Genomic DNA, 19,577 nt, shown 5'->3' on the forward strand with positions numbered 1-19,577 from the left:
CTACAGTGTTTAAAATTGCAACACTGCCTCCCACTCAGACTTTCCAATCCCTTTATTTTGTGCTATAATTTTCTATAGGACTTATTACCTATTATAACCTCATATAATTTATAAGAATGTGTGTGTGTGGGGGGGGAGACTTTTGACAGTTTTGTGCCAAATGTGTATCAAATTTCAAGAAAAATGTCTATGACATAAGTGTTCAATAAATATTGTTGAAGAAAGAAAATATTTTCTCTGAAAAATTTAGCCATGTAACTAAATAGCAATTGAATAATAATAATAAAAGCTAGAGAAACAACTAGTTTTCTTCTCAATTATTTAAAGAGGTGGCTAAAATCCATTCAGTAGTTTACCTTTATTCTATTCAAGAATTTACAGGCAATTGGTTCTTTAATAAATTTAATGAAATAAATGTTCACTTATTCTGAACTTAAAACCTTCAGATTATGAGAATAACGTACTGCCCATTGTGCTAAGGAGGCAATTCAGTCATTCTTAAAATACTTACTTTGACTTCTCTCCATGTTTAAAAAAGATATAAGATGTAAACATCACAAAACAATGATAAGCAATTGCTTTTGATGTAGCATTTATTTAAATAAATGTATATGAATTAATTAGCTTGGAAAATACTTCTTCATAGCTTTTGATCTACAGATAATGTTCTGAGAACATAACACATATATTACAAGAAAAGAAGTAAATATAGACTGAAGCCTTAAACATTAAAAAATTCTCAATAACAACTGGTCCAAAGAATAAATCCAAGAACTTATTTTTTAGCATTACTTGATTCCTAGAAGGTCATTTGACCATAATTCTAGCTCTGGATTTCTATGCTCAGTGTGCAATTTTATGCCTTCCTTTACTTTGTAATATGTTTCTGACTCTCATGAGCTTACCTCCTGGTGAGCTCAGCTAGGTTTTGGAGAAAAATAGTCATAGCTATACAACCGGGTTCATGTACCAGTCTTGACGACCCTTCGTCTGTGCCTCCACATCTCCTTGACCTTACTGCACATAGTGTATTGAAATTGCCTGTTTTCAGATTTGTCTTCCACTCTCCAAGACTTTCTTCTAAATTGTGGTCTTTATCATGGCAGAGACTAAGCATTATTCATCTTTTAATGTATTTCATCATAAACATTTGCTAGGAACTAAGAAAATGTATGTTGGAGTTTGTACGAAAATAATTTACCATACGATTCCTGTGACTAATAAAACCAAAATTCCCAAGCATTATTCATATTATATAGAAGACTAAGAAGCTGAGGTGGGAGGATTACTTGAGGCCAGGAATTCAAGACCAGCCTAGGTAACATTTTGAGACCTCATATCTCCAAAAATATTTTAAAAATTAGCCAGGCCTGGTGGTGCGTGCCTGTAGTCCTGGCAACTTGGGAGGCTGAGGCAGGAGGATCACTTGAACTAGGAGCTCAAGGCTGCAGAGAGCTATGATCATGCCACTGCACTTCTGGGCAACAAAGTGAGACCCTGTATCAAAACAACAACGACAGCAAAAAAGAACCGAATCAGTGTTTGTGTATAAGACAATATTTATAAGTGCCAGAAAACAAACTTCAAATTTCAATCATTTTGTTAAGGTTGTGACTCTGGCACAACCAAAGAGTTGTGTTCAAAGAGTCATCTCTTTTCAGAAAAGAAGCAAGGGTGTACACCTAATACATTTCTTTCATGAAGGGCATTATTTAACCACCTCAAGTTCCTGCAAAGCATGTTTTATGAACTTCTATCTCAGGGAGACAGATCTCAAGTCTTTCCATTGTTCTGGGCAAGTGTTGCTACTTGATACCCTAGCTAGCCATACATCTTTTAAACTCCTCCTTTTTGTAACATCTCATTTTTCATTCCTTACAGTGTTTTAGCATAGATAATTTCAATTTTAGCTATCTTTTTCAGAGAAATTCAATTTTTTAAAAACATTCTTACAGTAAAGTTAACTATGGAATCTCATTATATGTATTTTTAAATAATTTTTCATTTTTCTTATAATAATGTACATTAAGCATTCTTTCAGATACTATGCATGATGATTTTAAGCATTACTCTTCTAATCAACCATAGCTAATTGTAAATATTGTAAATTCATCAGCACATATAAGTCAGTGATTTCTTCCCATGTATATTTTCCTGCTTTTGTTTCATGTTCAATTGTTTCTGCTATTACAGTTCCTAATTATTTTCAATAGGTACTTAGAGTCCTAAAGTCTACATAATTCCTCATCCTCAATACATTATTTTGCCAGTTACTATTCACCTTGTCTTTACACCATTAAAAAATGCACATAAAATTGATCCTCATACTCATCCCTGTGAGAATACTATCATTAACCTCTTTCTAATATGAACACAGTGTATCTCACCACTCATCAGCTGGTGTGGCTTTTAAAGATGATGTATTTAAAAAGGCAAAATGAAGTGTAAGATGATCAATCAATCAAAAGCATTCAACTGACACTTATATACCTACACACTGTTGGAAATTAGGAGGGCATAAAAGTAGGTTATACACCCTTGTTCTCTGAAAATTTAGCATCTCGTCTGGAAACAGCTGAAGCTCAATATTAAGATACAAAATAATTGCTAGGTTGTAATTAGCAATTACAGTTTTAACAGCATTGCTGTTTTAATATAGCAATTTGTTATTTAATACAGCAATAACAGCTTTAAATAATAAAGGATAATAGTTAATAATTGGGCAGATAAAGTTGGGCTCTCAGATGCATTTTCCTTAAAGATCTTACAGTACATAAAAACGAGATTGTTACTCCACACAAGGAAAGCAGAATGAACAAAAGCACACAGGCAAAGAGAGTCAGGTCTTTAGGAGGATGGTAAAAAGACCAAGCACCCTTCTAGTGAGCAACCATGGAAGATCAATGGGATAAACAAGATGAGGTCATTGAATTCATTTATTGATTCTTTTAATTCAGTAAGTTCACTTTGAGCTCCTACAGTGTTTTGTTAAGGGATCAAAAAACAATATAGAAGTGAATACGGCAGCTTTTCTGCCTAAGAAAGCAGCATACAACTCTATATGTGGGGGTATATAGAACCAAAATGCTAATGGTAGCTTGGTATAATCATAGTATAACAGCCTTGAATGACTTTTAAAAGATTTGGACTAGACATGGAATTACTGAATTGCCACTTAATGTTTTTTTACAAGGGATCTTAGATTTTCCTTTACAAATTTTCTTACGTTTCTTTTGTTGTTGTTGTTGTTTTCTATTTCCTGATTTTTTATTACGCTTGAACATAATAAAAAGTAATTACAAAGTAGATATCTTCTCCTATAGTCTGTCTTATAAAATGTTGCCAGGTGAATTATCCTAAAACATAACACTTATCCATAGAACTCCTCTGCTACAAACACTTTTTGACAAGAGAGACTCTGAACATGTTGGCCATGATTTCAAGGTTTCACTATATTTCAATTTCAGCTGATTTTATCGTCCATTATTCCTTCACTTTACTCTATTTTTTGATCAAAGTACCTTACCTGCTGTTTTCGCAGCAAAACTTCCTACTCTATGATTTTTCACATAATATGTTTCCATCTAGGATGCACGTCCTCTCCCAATTGCCACTTACATGAATTCCCAGTTTCCTTTGACTCAGCTTAATGGCTCTTCTACATGCCTTAGCTGGAAATAATGTTTCAATGTTCTGAATTCCACTTTCTCCATCACATAGCTGGCATTTGTAATTCCTTATATTGGTATTGCATGTATTGTCTCCACATTATATTATAAATTTACAGAAGTGGTCACAGATCCTTAGAGTTTTCAGAGTGGAAGGAGTAGGATATATTGACTATACCCAGGATTAAATGTATGTTGAATAAGGTTATTGGATGCATAAACAATCAATCAAGATGATGCTTAAAGAATATTAGTAACGAAGAAATACATAAATGCCAGCTGGGTTTTTTGGTTGCCTGGCAGGCTGATAGGGCAAAATGTCCAGGTATTTGAAAAGGGAGACGAGAATTTGAGAAATGTGTGTTTCTAGCAATGCTGCTAACTTCTAGGCCCATCAGGATACTATTTAAATATAGAGACAAGTAAAACTTGAAAGACTATGATGTCTGAGCCAAATTAAAAGGAGTCCCAACAGACTGGAACTGTGACATACTAATAAGGTGAGGAAACAAAGTATTAAAGTTAAATTCAGTGTGTGTGTGTGCATCTGTGTGTGTGTGTGTGTGTGTGCCTATGCATGTAGGTTTGATTTTGCTACATCTCAGTGAAAAGTTGGCATATGAGCAGAATAATTTGACTCATAATAATGTACCCTCGATCTCTGTGTTCATGTGGACTACATAATGAACTCAGCAATTTCCTCTTCCTCTCTCTATAAAGGTAGTTTCTAGTAAGATTAAGTAATTAATGTAGATGAGGGTTTTGAGAACTAGAACTAATCATGTTTTCTGCAAGGAATTCATCCCAAGGCTAAACAGATTCAAATCATGACTCTAGTCATTCATGATAATGATATAAAATTCCAGATTTTTAATTGAGTAGGATAAACAGGAAGATGCTCTAACTCTCCAGCCTCCCAACTACCTGTCCTAAGCATACTTTGTAGCCAACATATTTAATTGCAGGAAAACTACATCCCCGTGGCATTTATGCTTAATTTGTGTTCTTCCAACTGGATAAATTTGAATTTTTACTCTTCCCAGCTGCATGACTTCAGGCAACTTTTTAAATCTCTCTGGGTTTCATTTAACTCACATGTAATGGGGATAATTAATAATACTCACTTCATGCAGGTTGGGGAAGGATTATCAGGAAGGGTGCCTTGGCATAGTGACAAAATTTCAAGTGCTCAAAATTCTTTTCCTCTTCTTCTTTCCCCAACCACCCATATGAACAATGAAAGTCAGAGGCAGGTGAAATGATATCAAATTTCTAGCAAAACTCTGAATGTGTGTTGCAGTTTTTCCTCTTAGAAAATATCAGATATACACAATCTAATTTTTATGATTTTAAGGTTGAAATTTTTATGTTTTTCTGAGTTGTTCAATTTCACGTAATTACATAGCTAGCAAAACGAAGCCTTCGCTCACGTGTTTTCATTCTCCTCTAGCTAGGGATAATCAGACAAGTGGTCTCTTTATACTCAACAGAAAATATTTTGGAGACAGTATTTTGTTTTTCTGAGGTTCCAAAAAAACATTGATTACCTGAATTTGTCTTCATTGAGTATCCTTATATAATCTGTACATATCAGCTAAAGAGTTGAATAATTCTGAATGCTAAGCTAATATATATTCACAGTGGTTGGTATTTTTAAAATGTTTTGCAGATTAATTGAAGATTTTTACTCTGAAATTTCTGAATGTCTTAAGTCTTCGTGGCTATAAAATATCATATTTGGCCAAAGTTTTCAGGGATGGTAGTGATAATCAAGTAAATACATCAGGTAATTTTACAGCAGTTTTCCCCATAAGTATAGTGAGATCAATGTCTTGGAAAAAAGGAAGCTCCTCCCAAAGACATTTTTCCTCTATTTGTAAAACATGTAAAAAAAAGTGGTTTATTGGACAACTATTTTATACTTCAATAAATATATACATAATTCAATAAATATATATAGTTCAATAAATATATAATAAAAATTAACGTGGATATTTATTGGGTTACATTACACAAAAATCATAAATAAGAAAATTTAAAATGAACCTAAATATCATTGCTCAGGAAAACTTGTCAAAATAAAAACAGAATATGAGGCATTCCTTAGTTATAAAATTTAAGTAGCACAGAAAAGTGTAACATGAAAAGGACACCTCCATCCACCCTCCTTATCCCAAAGTTCCCTATCTCAAAGGTAACAATTATTCTTATCCCTCTGGAATATATTTGAGTAAGAAGTGGATTTATTTGTAGATACAATTCTCTTATTTACACAAAATACATATTGAACAGCCTTTCAATTCCAGTAACCAATATGTCCCAGTTTTTCAATTTGATAGATTTCGAAGCCCACAAAGTATTACCATGTTGGAAAACATGGATGCACCTTCAGTTTAGAGAGATAAAAAAGTAAGATTAGGAAGTCAATCAGTTTGCAGGAAATAGCAGTTTCCTCTCAATAAGAGATCACTGATTTTACCCTACCCTAGAATAAAACTAGTTGCTACTTTTGGGAACCTGAGAAAAACTGCTCTCATGCAATTTGTTTTAAGAATTGAGGCCTATACTTAGCAGAAAAAAATGCCTCTTTACAAGAATCATTTTTTCCTGTACAGTTAATACAGTTAGAATATACTGTGGTGAATTAATTCCAACAAAGTTTTGCTGATTTTCCCAGGCTGAGTTAAAATGTATTTCCTTAAGGAAGTCCTTTTCTTCCTCCCTTTTATGTACACTCCTCCATATGCCCATGATATTTGGCTTCTTGTGGAACTTGTACTTTGCCCAGTTAAGAATCCGGTCTACATGAGCTCAAACACACAATGAAGTTTCATGTTTTTGGTATATGTGTTAAATAGTTGCAGACTAAATATGAATCTGTTAGTTGTGATTGTGAAATTCTAGATGATTCCTGATTGTATAGAGCCCCCATGATATGCATTTCAAATGGCTTTCTTAATATTTATTGGTTGAATTAAATTAAGTTGAAAGACTACAAGTAGCAGCTATCAACTGATGATATTTCAAAGGAGAAAGTTTAACAATAATCTGTAGTTACACAATTTTACTGAAACCTCACAGTCTGCTAAGCCCCTCTCATGGTCCTGCTCCCTGTTTGGCTTCTTTGTCCTTAGTTTCTCTCTCTCTGCCCCTATGTACTCTGTCCTACCCTTTCTCTCTTTATTTATCTATTTCCTATGTCTTTCCCATTTCTCCTGTTTATCTTTTCTTTTCTTCCAACTAAAGTTTTTCTCTCTTATGAAATTTCATACACACACAGACACACACACACACACACACCAGTTTTATATAGTTAATCTTTCCTTACCGAGATGATGACGTAGGCTCAGTAATTTGTCTTTGCACACGTGCATGTTTAATTAAATGTTCTTTTAAAGCAGTTTGGACTTCTGCTGGGATATCAGGGGAAGTGTGGCTGATTTTTATTGCAGGCTCAATAGCTTTTACGGCTGGCTTTTCATTTTCCTTAATTTCTTTTTTCTCTTCAGTCTCAAAAACTTCAGTAGGAGCACTTGAAATGCTCTGTGGAAGGGTAGTGACGTTGGAAGTCACAGGTTTGCTTTTCCAGCATGGCCAACACAGCTTCCAGAAGACAAAAAGTGAGACAACCAACAAGGCCAGTCCACAAAAGCTGACAACGACTGCTAACAGGCTGACCGAAATATCTGGAAAAATTATAATGTAAAAATGATTAATTAATATTGTACATTAAAAAGCAGAAATGAAAAGAAAATTTTACATCATAATTGTTATTATTTCCTGATTTAGAGTTTCAAAAACTCAATTTTAATTTATCTTTGTAGGAAGAAAAAGTTAATAATCATTCCTGGAAATTCTCAAAGGAGATAATTGAAAAGTTCCACTCCGGTAAAAATTCTAATTATATACAGGAAAATTATGATGTATGCATATTTCCAAGTACACTATGATGGGTCCAAGATTTTGCAAACTCCATTGATTCTTTCTGATAATTTTGTATTATTTTTGTTCCTAATTTCTCTGAATTTCTTGAGTCCTAAATTAATCAATGAATTGTGCTCTGGTCTGAATTTTTGTATCATCCCCAAAATTCATATGCTGACATCCTAATCCCCAAGGCCATGGGATTAGGAGGTGGGACCTCTAGGGAGGACATTAGGTAGAGAGGGAAGTCTTCATGAGTAGGATTAGTGTCCTTATAAAGTAGGCTAAGGGAGCTCTTCTGCCCTTCCACCATGTGAGGACATAGCAAGAAGGTGTCATCTATGAACCAGGAAATGGGCCCACAGGACTAGTGCAGGCATTCTCCATGGGGACTTGACCCTGTACATTTTGCAATATAGAGAAGGATAAAATTTTTGTTTATTGAAGATGTCAAGCTTTTTCCTCAAAGAAGGGGAAACTGATATATCATTTCTTAAGGATGGGGATTGGTCAAGATTCCATCATAATTACAATCTTGTAGCTCCTTGCATCCAGAGACATAAGACATGGGGGAAAGGGAATTCTGCTTAATAGAAAATAGTGCAAGAAGTTAGATTAAGTAGAATTTTATCCTGAAAAATAAAACTAAAATTATGTAAGCAAGCTTAGTGTCTTTTATTTATGTTTTGCATTGCTTGCCATAGCAATTATGACTAATCATTAATAGTATTAAACATGAAATCAAGTGCTTAATGCATTCTTCGTGACATATTTTTCCCCCAATAACAAGCTTTGTTTAACAAAATAAAAAAAAACCTATCAAAAGATTGAGTGAGGATCTACGAAAATTTATAAAGTCAACAAAAATTTTTAAAGACATTTTCATATTTGTGATTCATTTAACTATGACATGGAGTACACATTTAATTCAAAGAAAAATGAGTGGTCCCAGAAACATTTTAAATCAAGGTGTTGAAATGAAAATATGCATTTCAGAACTAACATTTTGGCTAAGAAGAAGACAGAAGTGAAGGCAAGACTGGAAGAGGAAATACTAGTTAATAGATTACAACAGCTATCCTTGTGAGAGACTGTAGTGGTTCTGAACCAGGGTTGCTGAAATGGGAAAGAAAAGATTCCAGAGAAAATCAAAGCCCTAGTGAAGGAGTGTGAAGATTAAAAAGGACAAGAATGTGACTCACTGGGATGATGAAGTAAGGAACACAATGATTTCAATTTTCGTTGTATTGAGTTTGAAGTACTTACAGTCATGCAAGTAGAAATTTTGAGTAGGCTATTGGTCATGCATAAATGCAAGTTAAATAAATTGCAACTAATTTAACTTCCTTAAGTAGTGGGATCTGAATCCATAGAAGATAAATGTTCTTTAACACAATTCTGAGTACACCAATATTTAAAGAAAAAGAGTTTTAAGGAATAAGAAACCTGTACAGAAGAATGGGGAAAAGGAGAAAGAAAGATATGGAAAAAAATCAGGTCATTCGGTTTTCACAGAAGCTAGGAGAATATTTTAAGAAATGATAGTGTAGATCATTAAAATAAGTTCAATTAAAACAAGAGTTGAGAAGTGACCATTAACCTTAACAAGTATATCTTTAGTGAATTCTATGAGACCAGTGAAGCAGACGTTGTGTTAACCAGATTACTGTGGATTAAGAAATGACTGGCGGCCCGGCGTGGTGGCTCACGCCTGTAATCCCAGCACTTTGGGAGGCCGAGAAGGGCGGATCACGAGGTCAGGAGATCGAGACCATCCTGGTTACCGCGCTGAAATCCCGATTCTACCAAAAACACAAAAAATTAGCCGGGCATGGTGGCAGGCGCCTGTAGCCCCACCTACTCGGGAGGCTGAGGCTACTCGGGAGGCTGAGGCAGGAGAATGGCGTGAACCCGGAGGGCGGAGCTTGCAGTGAGGCGAGAGTGTGCCACTGCTCTCCAGCCTGGGCCGCAGAGCAAACTCCGTCTCAAAAAAAAAAAAAAAAAAAAAAAAAAAAAAAAAAGAGGAAGTGACTGGTAGTGCGGAAGTGGACTCTGTGAGAATAGATAATTCCTTCAAGAAATTATACCTAGGAAAGGAGGAGAGAGAGGGAGCAATAACTACAGCAGCACATGGAGTTCATGAAGGTGTTTTTATTCCGATGTGCAATACCTCAGCATGCTTCAGAATAATGAGAAGGAATCAGTGGACAAGAAAGGATAGGCAGTTAAGCAGAATAATTAACAGTTAAGTCCCATAAAAGGTGACAACGGATGAGGTCTGAAGCAAAGATCAAATAATTGGATTGCTTCTTTCTTTGTAAGAAAGAGAATTGTTCTGGATGCCAGTAAGGTTGTAGGTCTGGAGGCAGGAAGTCAAGTGAATTCTTATTTATAACTAGTATTTTTCTCTCCAAAGGAGGAGTTAGGGTTAACTGCCAATTATGTTGGAATATTTGGGAATAGTTTGGGATATCTGAAGAGCGTGACAACAATTTGAAATAGAAACTATAGAGAATAGGGAAAAATTGAATAGGGAAACATCAGATGCCTGGTCAGAATATACATTTCTTTTGAAATTAGAGACTAATAAAGTGATGCTAGTCTGCCTGGTTTTAAAATCTTCTAAACATTCAGCAGCTTTGGTGTAGGGGCAGAGAGACAAATACATTCATCCATGGATGAGGTTTTTGATTTGTTTGTTTTTCCAGAAGAGTGTGATAGACCACAAAGGAGTGAGTGTATTGGACAGATAAAATGATGCATCATAAGTATGATGCCATATTTATTGAAAGAAAATTCAGAGATAAATAGGAAAGTTAATAGACTGGAGTTTCTAAATGAGAAAGATGAACTCGTAGGAGATTTTGGTTGGGGATTGAAATATTTGGATTTACAATGCTATGGTAGTATCGTTCACCGTAATGACAAGGGTTTGAGTATGATCATAAAAGAAAAGAGGTAAGGTAGACTAGAGAAGATCACTGGAGGAAGGTGGCCAATCACCAGGAGAGATGAATATGAATGTCCTAGCTTTTCTACATGGACTTTCAAGTTACCCATTCCAATGGGCAAACTTGATGACTAGGCTCTCTAGCTCTAATTTTCAGTGTCTCCAGATAATTCAAAAGAATCCATTACATAACATTCATCCTATTATATCTGGAAAGATTAAGAGTTAATGAAATATACAGCAATTAGATTAGGCTCTGAGATAATTAGGTTTAAAATTGCTCAGACTCTGGTTTGATTACATACATATGCATAAACATTATTCTGCCACTGTCTGTCCATACGTCTGTCAGTCTATCTGACTATGTATCTCTACCTAATTTTAGTTAGAAACATTTTACTCTTTTATCATGTCTTAATATCCCAAAATAAAGTGACACAGTTAGGAAAAACTGAGAAAAAGATCACTGTCATCAGAAAATACAGGGAACTTCTAAAATGCGAATTCCTCAGAAACTTTTAGTATAGCAGAACTTTGCTAAAGTCTGTATAACCAGACCATAACATTTGCATGATCTTGTCCACTGAGACTTAAAAATACTGCTGGGTCCAATTACCTACTACTCATGCAGCTAACTATGATCATGCAGAAAAGTACAGGACAAGTGTCCTGTTCTCAAATCCAATTACCACTGCTTGAATTGATACTCTTCTCTGTGTCTCTCTGTATCTTTTAAAAAATTTTAAAATTCTAGTTCATTTTTAACTTTTCAAACTGTACAAAAATGTGATTTCCAATCATTAATCAGAAATTAATATAATTTAGTTCATCGATATTCCAAGCCTTTTGTTTCTTTCCTGCTCCCTGTTGTTGCCTGACCACACTACATGTTTGCTTATGGCAACATTTCACAGAGAAAGAGGGGCAATAAAACTCAAATCAGCAACTCTTAGTCAAAGACGAAATTTTGGGATTATCTCTGAAGTTAATTTATTTATACTATACATCTGATATTACCATTATAATAATTAGGGCATGCTTCTGATTTCTATAACAAGGGACCAAATTAATAGTGACTGAAACAAGATAGTTTATTTCTCTTTCATGTGAAATGAGACTGTCCCAGCATAAACAGGCCACAGCAGATTTATCAACCCCAAGGTGCCTGGAATTCTGGTTTTACATTTTTGCTTTGCTATTAAAAGGTCTTTGCTTCTCTTTAACGTCCAAAATGGCAAGGTACTATGTCCATATTTCAGGCAGCTGGATGGAAGAAGAAGATGGAAAAAGGGAAGGTGAAGGTATGTCATTTCATTTTAAAAGTACAAATTTGAAGTTGTGCACATCACTGCTAACTTCCCAAGGGTCAGGACTTAGTCATGAGGGCTATACCAAACTGGAAGGAGATGGAAAAATGTTCTTTTAAAATGTTTTATGCTGCCATATTCTTAAAAAAAATAAGAGATCCTATTGTTGTGAAGTAGAAGCAGGAGATGAATATTGGGAAGCAACTAGTAGTCGCTTTCTCATCTATAAATCTAATACATAATATAATCAATCACCAACAATCCTTGCATGTTGCCTCTTATAATGCCCATTTTAAATGTATTGATCTTTGCCTTTCTCTTGAATTTCAATACATGATACAAATTATATTAATACTATATTTAATCCATTATCAAATACATACTTTAATACATTTTGCATTTTTGAAATCAGGATGTTATCTTAGCGTTGATGGCTTGTCACAATAGCTAATAGCCAGGCAATAATTGTGTCACAATTTTCGTTGTGTATGTGCTAAAGCAAAAACATCAGCATCAAAATTCATAGAAATCTAAGTGGCTCGTAAGAGAATATTGGAGAAAATACTGAAGCATATCCTTTAACCTTACAAGCCAAATTTTTGGAAATGTGTGGTGAAGGTGGTGAGTCAGATGTATTTAGAAATACTGATAACATCCCACATATTTGCACAGTTAGCTTTAGAGCACAGTACCATTGGCCTGTATATCTTTTATGAATTCTTTTAAGAAAAAAATGTATCATTAACACGTTTTATGGCATAGAATGTGAAATGTATGGAAAAGCAAGGGCATCATTAATTCTGAATAAAAAAGCCGTTCAGAAGAATCAGACTCAGAATTTTAGTTTTAAAATCACTTTTAACCTATGTATTTATTTTATGTTTTCCTTCTATATTTGTGCCAGAGTGATACAAGATTTCTTTAAAAGTCTAATTAAGTTTTAAAAGAGGTTATTTCTATATATACGTAAAATAAAAATCCCATGTGATTAAAAAGCATTGTGCCATAGTTTATTTGGCAACATTCTCTTTCCTTTCTTGGTGCCACATAAAATAATGGTGCATCTTATAATAAAGGCATCTCCGATTTGATAAAACATGGTACCAAATATGGTGTTCAAATATCTAAATTTATTAAAAAGCTTTACATATGCTCATAATTGAGTAAATTATTTATAATTTGTGACTGTATATTACTCATATATTTACATTAACTTGAACATCACAGATAGCATCACATACATTTAATTGATGGCACTAGTACATTTAATTCTTGGCACAGTGTCTTTCACATAGTAAGTGCTCAATAAATATTGCTTGAATAAAAGCATAATCCTAAAACCACTTCTCAGGTACATTAACAGCTCATATTGTAACAGATTAGAAATGATAGGCTTCTGAATATTGTTTTGTCCATTAGTCCTATAAATTCATGACTACTAAAACATCACTAAGGGAATAAAATTAATGAATACTGAAGAGAAAACAATAGTCCTTTTTAATTAAGACAATTTTGTGGTATGGACAAATTGACATTTACAAGGTTTTAAAAATTGACTGTTATGTTTTCTAGTCGACAATGGAATAATAAATTAGATACTAGATCATAACATACATCAAGGTCCATCTAAGTAAAAAAAAGGTCATTAATATTGATTCCTTTCTATTCTCCTTAAGATGATTCCCCCCTTCTGGCTCCAAGGCCATTACAGCACAATTCCGTAAAGAAACAAAGGTGTTAAAGACTTTTATTAATTTCTGGTAATAAACCCATAAGAGCTTCCACTTTTTTCCCTGGATAGTCTACGTGAGGCATGTTGATGTCAGCTCTTATAGCTTCAGTGACTACTTAGGATGTATTTAACATTATGAAGAAGAAGAAAATTATCCTATAAAATAATAAAAGAAGCCATCTCTTTAGTCAGGAACTCTGTTTGTAAGCTTGGTCAGTGTTAGGTGTTCCACCAACAGAGGAAACTGGCATTGTGCAAGTTAGACGAAAGAACCTACAATAGTAACACTCCTTATCTGAACATTCAGTTTCTTTGATACGTTTATACTAATGATGCTCTGAGATCTTTTAGTGGGTGACTCTCAGCTCTTTTTCCTTGTCATATTTTGTCTCCAGTGCCTCACAGTACTGAATTTTTAATGTATACACTGTTAATTATTTAACTTGACCAAAATATGGTAGGAAAATACAGTACACAAGATTTTAATGAATTATTTTTTCTAATTACAAATTAACAAAAACAATGTAACTGGTAATTTAATATATGTTTTCACTACAGACTTATTTATAAACATATGAAAGGAACTATATTTGGGATTATATGAGTTCAAAGTTGTGCATTTCAAACACACTAAAAATCTTTTATGTGATTTTACAGTTGACACAAATCAATTATATTTGGCCAAGAATATGTAAACACCTACTCGTACACTGAAGTACACATGTGTGTATATAGTCAAGTTAAGAAAAATGAAAAACACTGCTTGTTATATTTGGATGACAGAAAATCTAATAGAAAGATTTGGGACTTGGGTCATAATTGCACACTAAGAAATTTCATTGGCCAGCAATTATAGTCAATAATATAATAATAATAAGAGCTCATCTTCACAGACATTTTTTCCAATGCCCTTCAGCGCCAAGGATGCCCCCAGAATCTCCTCTTCCTATTCCTACTCTTCGTTAAACCTAGGTTAAAATCTAAGAAGCCCTGGTTTCTTAGCCTATCTCCAACACTAACTAGTTGTGATTTGAAGGGAAGTTACATTTCTTTGCCTTGGTTTTCACATCTGCAAAATGATGATTCCCACTTTCAACTGGAATGATTAACAGCAATCTGAATAATGAGATGGTTACTTTTCCCCTGTCACTTTCTACTTAGCACACTAACAATGCTTTTCTTTTACTGCCATACATGAATATATTGAACAGAGATTCTAGAACTTGTAGACCCAGTGCTTTACGCAACACTTACAAATTTGCCATGGAATTATAGCTCCACCTGAACACACTCTGAAGAAAGTCAATGGATACCTATATCAAGTTCAGTTGCTTTTTCATGAGTATATTGCTCACTGAATTGTAGCTTTTAAATGTTTCAAATGCTCTAATTTCTGCTGTTATCATAAACTAAATATTCTGTATGTCTATATGGCATATTAGACCCTGGTGACACAAAAATACAGATGTATACAATTTAGTTGCAGAAGGGATTTGGAGGTTATTAAGACAGACTCATTATTTTACAAATAATAAATTTGAAGCTTCTTGATAATAAATCCCAAGATTCATTCATTCATTTAAAAAAATGTTAATTGGGCCAGGCGCGGTGGCTCATGCCTGTCATCTCCGCACTTTGGGACGCCGAGGCGGGTGGATCACCTGAGGTTGGGAGTTCGAGACCAGCTTGGCCAATATGGAGAAAACCCCCCGTCTCTACTAAAAATACAAAATTAGCTGGGTGTGGTGGCACATGCCTGTAATCCCAGCTACTCGGGAGGCTGAGGCAGGAGGATCGCTTGAACTTGGGAGACTGAGGTTGTGATGAGCAGAGATCCTGCCATTGCACTCCAGCCTAGGCAACAACAGTGCAACTCCGTCTTAAAAAAATAAAAATAAAAATAATAAGCAAATAAATAAATAAATAAAGTAGCTAGTATGAACCACAGATTTTTCTAGGCACTGAGGATAAAATAATTAACAAGCCCCTGCCCTCAAAGAGCTGGCATGCTATTGACTTAATGTGTACATCATTAGTGGAATAAAACGTAGATCGGGAAGAATATAATCATATGTTCAAAATAGAAATGATTTTAATTGACATTGGAAATTACATTAAACATTTATGGTAATGACTGTCTTCTGTCCGAATTTTGTATTTAAAAGAGCTTGTAAATGAATGCAGATGCATCTCAATTACCAATTTTTTTCAGAAAACCAAAATTATAGTAATGACTAAGTTTTTTTTAAATGTGATTTGAACTTGGTGTACAAAATCACTCATAAGAATTAGATGTCAGAGACTCATAGTTCACAGAAAAAGGAAATACAGCTTTTAATTTGTCACAAAGGAAAAAGAAAAGGTTAAAGCAAAAAGAAATTCCTGCCAATACTGCTAACATACTAGGAATTAAGAAGAATAAATGTTTGCTGAGACCTCCTTGGTTTTGAAGATAGGTCTCCATTTCTGTTTGAAGTAAATCAGACCAAGCATAAGGTGTATTGATGATCATGTGACAATGAGGCTAGACATAGTAGAAGCTGGCCACTCTGCAGTGGAGTGACAATGTGGAGGAAGGAAAAATACCCTCTTATATATCCTTCTTCAAATGGGCCTATCATTTTGAATTCACTGTAGCTCTATTATTCTTTTACAGACCTACAAGTCTCAAGGAAACAATTCTGCTGATAATATGTTTGTAAATTGGAATTCTTTATACAATCACTAAGATGTGTAAAACTCTGTTATGGTGATTAAAAAATGGTAACTCAATTAATTGGGTAGTCATTTGGTTTGTCCCTCTACTAACTTTAAACTTTTATCATAGACCCACTATGCCTTGATCTTAGAGGGAAATTATGACGTAATTCTTAACATTTTACTTAACTATCCCTTTTCTTATCAGGTAAGTACTTTAATAAAATTATTTGCCATATACCTACTTATTATCCCTACCTCTAAGAAACGGAAGAACACAGGTATGAATTTAAAAGAATTTGTATAAATTTTTATTTTAGAATTTTTAGTCCCAAATTAAAATTGTGTAAACATGCAAAATTAGAACATGAATGAATTAAATGCTTATGAAAATCTTTAAATTAAGGTTAGATCTATACAATTGTGATGTGAGCTCACGTGACTGAGCTTAAGTGGGCTTGATTAGCTGTGATTTATGAGGTGTGCCTTTTAAGCAACACAGGTTCCTTGAAATTGATAAGCATTTGAGCAGGAATTAAAGAGTAACCAGACATTAAGCTAAATCCAGTTTAAAAACGATTATATATATTCAGTCACAGTATGCCTGAAAAATAACTTTTGAGCCCAATATATTGCTTTGTATTTTCCCTAAGCATTCTAATATTAAATCATCTTGTGCATTGAGATGAATTTAGTGGGTGATATATTTATTTGGGGAGAGGGAGAGAATCTGTGGTAAAAAGACTCAACATATCTGATATTCTAACAATTGCACATGGTGAACTTTCTAGAATATTAGTAATGCTGGCACATATAATGACTGATAAACTATGCCAAAAGAGTAAATGTACCTGTGTTGGCAACTTTAGTGTAAGTCTTCACCAATTTCATTAAAGTATGAGATTGGTCATATTGCGATCATACTGTGATTGTGAAATCCTCAATGGCAACAATACTGCTGCTGCTTCTGCTGCTGCTGATATGGTAAAAAGGATGGTGATGCTTGCACTTCACTGGCATTTACAAAACCAGTAAGATAATATCTTACTTATATATGTGATTTGTAACTCCCTTCATGTAGAATGACTTTAACTGGAATTACCTGAATTTCTCTCCCTCTATCTCTATGTGAAGGAATTAAAAATATACACAATTTTGGAGCTTGTAATTATTACTGTAACGTTAGAACAACTAATACCATCTGGGCAGTGCTGATTAACTTTCAGAGTAAATAAGCACTGTGCCATTCAACATTGTTGATGTCTTCCTACTAAAAATGCCCTTCTCATTAAACAATGAGCAGAAGGATCACTGGAAGTGCTTTATTTAGGAACCTATAATAACAAGCATGAGAGCACAAAGTTATAAGAAAATCTACTTTGAAGAACAGTGTGACGCCGAGTGGCTAAGCAATAGAATTAAATACTTGGCAAACAATCTTTAAATCCACTTCATAGATCTCTATTAACTTTGAGAGTCTATTTGCAAATTAAAGTATTTTACTTCTAACTGTTGCTTAGATTCGCAAATGAAAAATGTATAGCAATCTTGTCTTTATACGTCATACACAACCTATTAGAATATCTTTCCTAGTAACTAGCCATTAAATATGTGTGTTCCTATATTAAATCGAATACCCCTCTTGTATATATTATGTAGTCTATTTTTCCTCCTAAGGGGAGGAAAATATTCTCGCAATTGTTTTAGGCTAATTTTCTCACTTTTTTATTCCCAAGGGGAAAAGTTCAAAAGGAATTCAGACTACAATTACTTCTTGTGGTGATTAGGAAAAACTGAGAACCATTTCTACAATTCATATACTGTATTTTATCTGAAACTGATATAGTTGTGCATTTTGGACAGATTTAGAAGCTGGGATTTGGTTTCTAATTTTCACATATTTTCCTCAAAACTAGCCAATCTGAGACCCGGGCAACCCCTATTTGGTGTGTGATCACAAAAGGGCAGGAAAGAGGAAAATCAGTAGTTTTATTCACAGCATCGACTGTTCAATTACCAAAGCACAGTCTTCAAACTTAAATACTCTCATTTCGTCCAGTGTAGCCTCTTCTCTCAGTGTTACCTTTAGCACGTGTGTCACTAAAGACGTTTCAGAAAAGCTTACCTAATATCACCACAGAGGACTCTGAGGTCACAGTATTCTGGTCTTTACCTCATACTTAGCACGACAAAGAATACAACATGCCCACCAGTGCCTTCCGCTGAGTTTCATACACTCCTAGGAATTTAACACCTACTGAACGAATGGAAATGATTATCAGTTGTGTTTATACACTGACAAAATTTTAAAGTTTTCCGCTCCAGGGTCCAAACAGTGGCATCTCTTCAAGCTCTGCCAAGTGCAGAGCCCCCTTGGCTCGCGTTGCCGTGGATCAGAGAATTCCAAACCCTGCGGCTACTCATGTGAAAGATGGAACGTAAAAGCTAAACTAAACCCATTCCTGCTCCCCGCTTGGCTTTGACGCAGGGGTAGTGGTGGTGGGGATTCAATAAATGTGCCCAGCTTTGCTCCCTCCCAGCACGCAGGGCTCCATGTTGTCCTGCTCCACTCCGAGCCTGGCTGTTCAGCTCTTGTTGCCCTGACTACCTTCAACGCTTAAAATTCCGCCAGGAGATCAAAATGACAGGAAAAGCCAAGGGAAAGAACCTAGAGAAGGAATGGCAACCTTCCAGCCGAAAATCCCGAAAGCAGTGTTTTTTGACTCCTAGTGCAACAAGTGACCCTCCCAAGCGGCTCTCGAAACCACGCAGCCCGCAACTCGGGGATCCACCTCGCGTGCGCCCGAGCAGCACAGCAGGCTGGACACACCAACCTTTTCCCCAGTCGTGACCCAAACAGTGACTCGGATTCGATCCTTTCCACCCCCAAGTCTTGAGGAAAAACCACTTGAGACTTTTTTCCATCTCCAGATTTCCGACAGTCAATATCCTCCTCCATCCAGCCCATTTCCTAGTTTCCTGAAGGATAGGGAGGACGTCTGTGAGTTGGATGTATGAGAGCGTGCGTGTGCTAGGGATTTTAAACGTTTCCCCTCTCTTCCACTTCTTCGATATGTGCTCTGAGCTTTAGGTGTCGCCTCACAAATGGGATCAATAATCCCTGCTGTTTTACCAACTTTGTCAAGAAACCCTAGAAAATCATATATATTAAAAGGGCTTTAGAAATTGCCAAGTACCCGAAAGGTTGCAGCCGCGAGTTACCTCGGAGGCCAAGGCAGCCACCTCTGCAAGGGAGTTCTGCGTCCAAGCATAGACTGTCCGTCCCGCCTGGCCCCCAC

The 19,577-nt window shown here is 35.2% G+C and overlaps 1 protein-coding gene across 1 annotated transcript in view; it reads right to left on the reverse strand.

The window, feature by feature from the left end:
• Positions 1-19,577, reverse strand: part of SYT10 (synaptotagmin 10) — a 65,152-nt gene that overhangs the window by 44,682 nt on the left and 893 nt on the right. Inside the window, exon 2 of the mRNA XM_010370361.2 lies at positions 6,997-7,354. Within this exon, the coding sequence (XP_010368663.1) occupies positions 6,997-7,354 (358 nt within the window). The remainder of the gene's footprint in view (positions 1-6,996; positions 7,355-19,577) is intronic.

This window comes from Rhinopithecus roxellana, chromosome 10, assembly GCF_007565055.1.
Source record: "Rhinopithecus roxellana isolate Shanxi Qingling chromosome 10, ASM756505v1, whole genome shotgun sequence".
NCBI lineage: Eukaryota > Metazoa > Chordata > Mammalia > Primates > Cercopithecidae > Rhinopithecus > Rhinopithecus roxellana.